The following is a 7,984-nucleotide window of genomic DNA, read 5'->3' on the forward strand; positions in this document are numbered from 1 at the left end:
ATAAGAAGAGTGATGTCACTCTTCTTACTTTTCAACAAGATACCACCTTGAGCTTATATTCAACTTGATGACACACTTTATCTAAGAGTAGCAAACTATACCATGAGAGAGATCGACGCTAGCAATTCGCTAGCATTATGCTAGCGCTTAGGTTGAAAAATCTCTTTATTAAATAAAAAATGACGTTTTTTTTTTAAACAGAAAAATTGTCAAAATTTAAAATTTGAAAATGAAGTATCAAACAAACCATGAAAATGAAAAATTTCAAAAACATTTGAACAACATTTTAGTCTACGGCAATGGGAGTAATTGCACCCCCTGCCGATCCTCCGGGACAACTTTTTCCTTAAGAGGAAATCCTAAGGAACATTTTAAAGCAAACTTGCTGAAAAAAAATTGGCCTTACTTACAAAATGGCGGCCATTTTGATTGAAAGGTCAGCCGAAATCGCAGATTTTGCGTTTCAACATAGGACATGCACGAAAATTTTCAAACCTTACAAACGTAGATCGAAAGATCATGCAAAAATTCATCACCTGTCAAAATTTCAAGTGGTAATAAAGTACCTTTTTCGATTTTTGGTGAATTTTCAAAAATCAAATTTTGGCCAAAATGTGAGAAAAAATCAAAATTTTACCAAATTGACCAAGAAACCTGAAATTTGGGATATACCCTATTTTCGACATGCGAAATCGATGGGAAACGATTTCAACTTGTTTTGAGCAGTTCTGGAGCCTCCAGCAGATTTTTGAAACTCAAATTGAAGTTGTAAAGCTCAAATTTATTCTGAAAACTAATTTCAATACGCTACGAAGTACTGGAGGTGAATTTCAAGTCGTTTTGGAGCCTCCAGCGACTCTTTGAAAATTCCTGAAGCCTCCAGCAGATTTTTGAAACTTATTCTGCAAACTAATTTTAATACGCTACGAAGTCGACTGCTTGTGGATTTCAAGTCGTTTTGGAGCCTCCAGCGACTTTTCGAAGGTTGTATGGCGTTTTTTGGAAAATTGGAATTTCCTAAAAGTAGCTGGAAGCTTCAAAACCATTTGAAACCTGCGAAGTAAATTTCAGCTTGCCAACTCCAATTGATAAATTAATGTTGTGGGAATTTCAAGTTTCAAAAGCCTACTGGAGGCTCTAAAATGACTTGAACCCACCTGAAGTCGTCTTCAGAGGGTGTTAAAATTGGAGTGTAGAGTAAATTACAGCTTTCCATGTCCATTTGATGAAATTTTGTTGTCCCCTTTAAGAAAAAAGTTGCCCCGGAAGATCGGCGGGGGGGGGGTGCAATTACTCCTATTGTCATATGCAGGAATATTTTTAATGATTTTTGTATGCGCGCTGAGCGATGTAAAAGATACTTGCTCGCATTTTGCTACAATAAATAACGCAGAAAAAGGTTTATTGGTGAGAAATGCGTAAGATCTGGTAGCACGTTCCTATCATTTGACTACAAAAAAAACGCCAAGTCACCAGATGCAGAAACTAGAGATATGCTTACATTTTTCTAGAGCCAGATGGCTAAGTAAATGCTAGCTCAGAGATGCAAGAATATTACCTGAAGTTTCCTATCATAAAACTGTGAGCAGGTACATATTAGTCAGTGATACGCTGGCATTAAGCGAGCAGGTATAGAGTGAGGCAAAAGCTAGCTGAGATATGCGAGAATATTGCTTGAACTTTCTTGGCATAGAATTGCAAGCAAATATCCATCAGTGATACGCTAGCATCAGGCGAGCATGTATGAAGTGAAGTAAAAGCTAGCTGAGATATGCGAGAATATTGTTTGAACTGTCCTAGCATAGAATTGCGAGCAAGTATCCGCCAGTAATACGCTAGCATAAGGCGAGCAAGTTAAAGTGAAGTAAAAGCTAGCTGAGAGTCGCTGGAAAACAGCTCGAAAATTGCTAGAATTGAATTTGCTAGCGAAAAACTGCAAGAAAATCGCTTACTTTTAGCGAGACAATTATTGCTGGCCACAAAAAGCGAGTAAATTGCTAGCAACTTATCAAAACGCGAATAAAACGCTAGCTTTTTGCTAGCATGTGGTCAACTGGGTATGTTCATTTAATTTTTGCGAAAAAACGATGTAGATGGTGGTGTAGATGGTTTGTAGACATCTACAGTTCATTACATGGGAAATGTCAATCCATCCACAATTCCACATCCGTCACTTTTGGATCCCACATGTCGATGTAATTGTCCACCAATGTTGATCGACATTTATGTTGACAATTGGTAACATAAGCTCAAAATTTGCATTGAGATGTGGGATCCAAATGTGATGGATGTGGATGAGTTGACATTTGCATCGACATGTTCGTCAATACCCTGCCAAGAAAAAGTCGAAAAATTAATTTCAAAAATGGAAATTTTTTCCAAAAATGATCTTCCTAAGGGTGGCTATTGCTTGTGCTGAAAGCAGCATCATCAATGTGCAGAGGCCACCTCCAAGAGGTACAGACAGAAAGTCTGTACAAACTAAGAAGTTGAACATAAACTCAGTTATATTGAGAAGGTGCAATACTTCATCTAAGAGTACTGAACTAATACATTTTCATGTCAACAACATGTTGATGTTAATGTTGATGTGAAATTCGACATCAACAAATACATCCACAATATCAACATCATCTTCAAAATTTGAGAAATATTTGAAAATTTGGTCGAGGTTGGTGTTGATGTATTTGTAGACAATCAACTTTCACATCAACATATTATCATCGACAACTCCAAACTATGAAAAAATGAATAATTTTGTAAATTCAAAAAATTTCTTTTCTCTTCAATCAAGATGATAAGTATTTTAAAGTGTTTACTGAACTTTTGAACACTAAAACAAAAATTTTAATTCTGAAAAATTGGTGGACATATTTGTGGATGTAAATTTTGAGCATCGAATTTTACATCAACATGTCGAGATCGCATGTTGAGGTATCAGAAATAATGAGAAAATTTCGAAAATTTTCACTTAACCTGGCTCATTTATAGACAAAAAATTCCTACCACTGAATAACTAATTGATCATTTTTCTATCATTATGTTAGAGAAAACCATGGTCGATGCAAATGTCAACGTTGACAATTGTTGTGTGGGAAGCTTAAAAAAATGAAATTTAGGTATTATTACAATGGTGCTTCACCACAACTCCAAAATATTTTAGGCATCATTTGTAAGAAAAATTGTCGTGAATTGGGATGCTCAAAAAGTTTTTTATCAAGTCATTTCTCAAAGATCTTTTCAATGGCCCATAGCACTGCTCCATGCCTAAAAGCACCTCCAGATTAGACATTTTTCTGTATAACTTTCACCTCAAAATAAAAGTCTGTACTCTGTGTATGTAATTTGGATAACATCTTTCGACTTTTTTTTAGTTTGCAAACTGAGATCCACTCAAATACACACCTACTGATTTATTTGTTCAAAACAGAAGTTGAAAAAATATCTGTTTGTTGTAACTCATTTTTACCAGGTGTAAGAAATTTTTTGATACAGAAAGATATGCTCACGAATTATTTGAAAAAATAACACGTCTGTGAATTCAAATGTGAAAGTTTAATAGTAATTCCAAGGAAATTAATGCACAAAATTATTTCTTAATATGTAATGGGTAAAACAGATTCCCCGAAGCGTGAAATAACATACTTATAGGTACGCAGTTTAAAATATTAGGTAATTTTTTTTGGACTTCAAGATATTTTTTTTTGGTTGACTTAAAATTAATTCGCAAACGTTGTAAAATTATTCCTTCTACATCTACACCTTCATTATTATCCATCTCCTTAGAATCCATCGGGGTTGAATTATAGATTTTAATAATCAGGCGAGGATTCCACACATTTTTGTCTTATCGCATTCAACCTTGCTGCAAAAGAAAAAAAATTTTTAATCACATTAACCAATAATAATTCCTTCATATTTCATTGCAACTTTGATCACTAATCGTCAAATCATCAATCTAACGTAGACAATCGAAAAAATCCCACTATCTTACTTGCACAAGGAATTTGGCCACCTGAAACAAAGAATAATTGCTTGAGACATGCGAGTAATGATACAAGTACAATGTACATACTTTAATTACACTCCTGGCATTAATTTTGTATTTTCGCACTATCAGAGAAAACCTCAATTGGGCACGCGCTAGACTTCTTTTCTCAGATATGAAACAGAAAGACGTAAGGATAGGGAAAGCTATTTCGTCATTTTTAGAAAGGTAATCCATATTAGGTATTTGAAATTTTGAAGTTCAAATTCTAATTGCAATCCAACTTCTAAATTGAAAAATTATTTCTGAACTATAATCAAAGTGGTGTAGCATGATTAATTTTAGTTGATAGATCTGAATTTAATTCGTATAGGCACCCTTTTATGCAATTTCTTAAAACCTGAAATTTTTTCAAAAATTTAAAAAAAATGTCAAAAGTGTAATGCAGATTTTGATTTTTTAGATTTGAATGAAACCTTCAAATTGTGACGGTTCAATTGTTCAATAAAAAAATCCATCATAGGCTATTGTTTTGCTTTTAAAATGAAAAAAAAAAAATACAAATTATCTACTGTTACAGGCGAGGTTCTCTCAAGCATTAGGCCTACCGTATGCAAGTTTTTTTCACCTATCTGAAAGAAAAGTGTGATTTTGACTTACCATCAAGTCCAGCTTCATCCAACACTGGAAAAAATTAGGTGGTACAAAAAATATTATTATGAAATTGTCAAGTGCCTACCTATTATGCAATTAATTTATACTTTCAAAAACTTACATTTCCAAAAAGCGTTCTTGTATGCGTCAATTTTTTCTGAAATAGAAAAAAAATTATAATTCTTTAGAATTTGGTACGAGAAAATAAAGTTATGATTCGAGTTCCCCTTGTAAAATGTTCGAAACAGCCCCGTCCCGCACCTCCAGAAAATATTTGTACTAAAAAATCAAAATTTTTTCACTACGACCTTTACAAATAGGTACATATTTGGATAGGTACCTACGTAGATACATATAATTATATTGAAGGTATTTGAAATTCTTACTTACGTACCTTTCATTGTTGTAGCGACATCTTCATCCTCTTCTGCCTTCTCTACAAGATTTCCTTGACTACCCTTGTCACTGAGTATTTCTCTACCAGCTTTTATTACACCTAAAAATGAAAACGAAATACATAATGATAAAGAATACTTACAAAAAATGGACACATGTACCTACTATATTCGATATAATTTTAATATGTAATAAATTGACTCACTGTCTGCATCGCTCGCGTTATCGATTCCTAAACATTTGATAAAAGATTTGCTATTAAGTTCGCGATAGTTGGAAAATATAAGGAATTTTCGAGCAAGGTATATAGGTGAATCGTTCCTGGGCTCGGATTTTGAAAATATACCCGGGGTATCTTTGCAAAACTACATACTTACGTTTTGGAGCCGACAAAATTTAGCCTAACTACCTTCCTTCATCCATCGTCTTTTACGCAATACTCGTGATTTTCACATTTAAAATAATTATTCATATACCTACATTGTCAAGTTAACCAACAATAAAACTTCTGTGATTTTTTATTTCATCCAGGGTTAGGGTTCGCCAACTGTTTGAAATTATTTTCGACTGGAAAAAATTCTTATACAGCCTTTTCCCTATCTTCTTGTAGGTACCTATTACACATTCGATACGACATAATTTTCAATGTTTTTGGTTACCTTGGAAGCAAATAAGTACCTATGAATTTTTCATGCAGATAATTTTTACATTTAAGGATATTTTCAAAATTTCATCCGGGTCCGATTCACATATCATATACATATAACACATACTTACTTATTCTTATGAAATCCAAGTACCTAATATCATTATTCTCCGAAGTTAGTACCTACTCACCGGCTTTAATTGTTTCGTAATCTCCTGCTAATGCTCCAAGGTCATTAAAATAGTCCAGCAATCCATTTAGTAGCCGTTTTGCTGAATCCAAATCAAACGGTACTGAAATTTGATTAGAATTTTTGTTGCAAAAATTTTCAATTGAAGCATGTGTTTCCAAAACGCACTAAGTCCAAAAAAATATTGATAAGAAATTCAAGGTACTTAGTACAATTTGGAAACGTAGAAATTACCCAAATTGGCTGATTTTTTGATATGTTGTAGTCAAGACCCTAGGGCACAACATATCAAAAAATCAGCCATTTTGGGTTGCAACTTTATGCTAGATGACCTTGCAACCTCAGAATCTTAGAAAATGGACTTAGTGCGTTTTGGAAACACATGCTTCAATTAGTTCAGACGATCAATCCTTGCAATCGAATTAAAATTTATTATTTACCAGGTGCAGCTGATGCTTCCGCCTCATCATCTTCTTGCGATGATGTACCAGCAAATGTCCGGGGTATGCCAAAAACTATAAGAAATGTATAAACGGAATTCATTATACATAGGTGTATTTGTTTTTCATTATAAAATGAAGAAATACCTTATAATTTCTTTTTAATCGTTTGAATAAAACAAAACTTGCATTCTAATTCAAAAGTTCAACAAAATCCTACCCTGTGAAGGTACCTATTTGGATTTTAAGAAAAAAATGATTCCTTAAACGTTTCGATTTTGCCCTGAATTAATAAAAAGAACATCTCTCCCAGGGAAAAAATTCAATGCCCAATTTTTCATTGAAAATTTTCAGATTTTTACATCCTCTAAAGTTAAAAAAAAATCAAAAAATTTAATTAATTTTGGTTATAATTTTTCAAGAAAGACATTTTTCAAAAAAAAACCTCTCCCAAATGAAAATTTCCCGGAAACTTCGTTTTCAAGAAAAAAAGCCACATGGGTCCTTCGGAACAAGATTGAGCTCCCAGTCAGGTGACCGTTTCTAAGTTGAAAAGATGCAAAATAAAAGTGAATCAAAATTACCCAAAAACATATTGCAATATTATGGAATAAAAATATTTTGAAATTTTCATTATTTTATTTTTTGACATTTTTTTTTCAACTTTCGAGGGGGTTAGACGCGCTATTGTTTTACTTCCTTTTTATTTTTTTACCGGGTAATTTTTTCAACATTGTTCTGTCCTGTACTGAAAAAAGAGTTGTTTAGAAGAATTTTTTGACGCAGAAATTAAGCATTTTCCTTCTTCAACTGATAAAGAAAGCTCTTGTAAAGTTTTAATTTTCATTTGAGTGGCTTAAAATGTCAGGGAATTTTTTTCTCCATGAAAACCAACAACTTTAGGGAGTGCGAGCCAAAAAAATTTGCAAAGAAAACTAGTCACAAGTATGTACCTAATGTACCTATACAAAAAGACCACCCATACTAAGCACTCCTAAATACTGATAACTTACTCGTGATGAGGATAAACAATACGGAAATATTTGTTTTCATTTTGAGAATTCGAAAATTTTGGTGCTGGTTAATCGTAAACCAAATTAGAATTTCCAAAAAAAACCGGAAGAAATTCAATTTTTTGAAACTACATATTTGGTTAAAAAGATGTTTTGCACAGAACAACTTTACTTTAGAGAGATCACCAAATCTATGAACATTCGTGGCTTCAATTTTTTCATTTTTATAGTTACTGGTACCTACCAACAATATGGATTTGAACTTTTTTTTTTAATCTCAAGGTAATTCGCCTAAACCATACACCGCATTAAATATTTTCACAAATCGTTTTTGAAAAAGAACATATTTTCGATCACACTGAATAAATAAATTTAGACTATATTTAACATTACGTATATACTATGTACCTACTACCTACCTACGTAGGTATCTACATTGAATCACGAATGCAGTGAATCATACTGTAACAGTCGTCAAGAAAATATCTATTTTTAAAACAAAAAATTACTTATGTACTGTAGCAGGTGTCTTGAATCATGAATGCAATAAAAATCATATTTACCTACCTACTGTGTTATCTAGATAGATTTGCACAGAAAATATTGTCAAAAAACGCGAAAATATGTACAAACATTAAACATGCATGTCTTTATTTG

General features: G+C 32.9%; 1 protein-coding gene and 1 long non-coding RNA gene across 2 annotated transcripts; both read right to left on the bottom strand.

The window, feature by feature from the left end:
* Positions 1-3,566: 3,566 nt before the first annotated feature.
* LOC135838762 (uncharacterized) lies at positions 3,567-5,457 on the bottom strand. The gene is made up of 7 exons (XM_065354519.1): positions 5,448-5,457; positions 5,244-5,393; positions 5,037-5,138; positions 4,764-4,799; positions 4,649-4,672; positions 3,995-4,015; positions 3,567-3,865 (listed from the first exon to the last, which is right to left on the bottom strand). Exons 1-7 carry the CDS (start codon positions 5,455-5,457, stop codon positions 3,813-3,815), a joined length of 396 nt encoding a protein of 131 aa, XP_065210591.1. The 3' UTR covers positions 3,567-3,812.
* A 287-nt stretch (positions 5,458-5,744) lies between these two features.
* On the bottom strand, positions 5,745-7,503 carry LOC135842091 (uncharacterized). The gene is made up of 3 exons (XR_010558068.1): positions 7,328-7,503; positions 6,315-6,389; positions 5,745-5,977 (listed from the first exon to the last, which is right to left on the bottom strand). It is a non-coding gene; the product is annotated as an uncharacterized LOC135842091 (long non-coding RNA).
* Between the last annotated feature and the right edge of the window lie 481 nt (positions 7,504-7,984).

Source organism: Planococcus citri, chromosome 3 (assembly GCF_950023065.1).
Source record: "Planococcus citri chromosome 3, ihPlaCitr1.1, whole genome shotgun sequence".
In the NCBI taxonomy this organism is placed as follows: Eukaryota; Metazoa; Arthropoda; class Insecta; order Hemiptera; family Pseudococcidae; genus Planococcus; species Planococcus citri.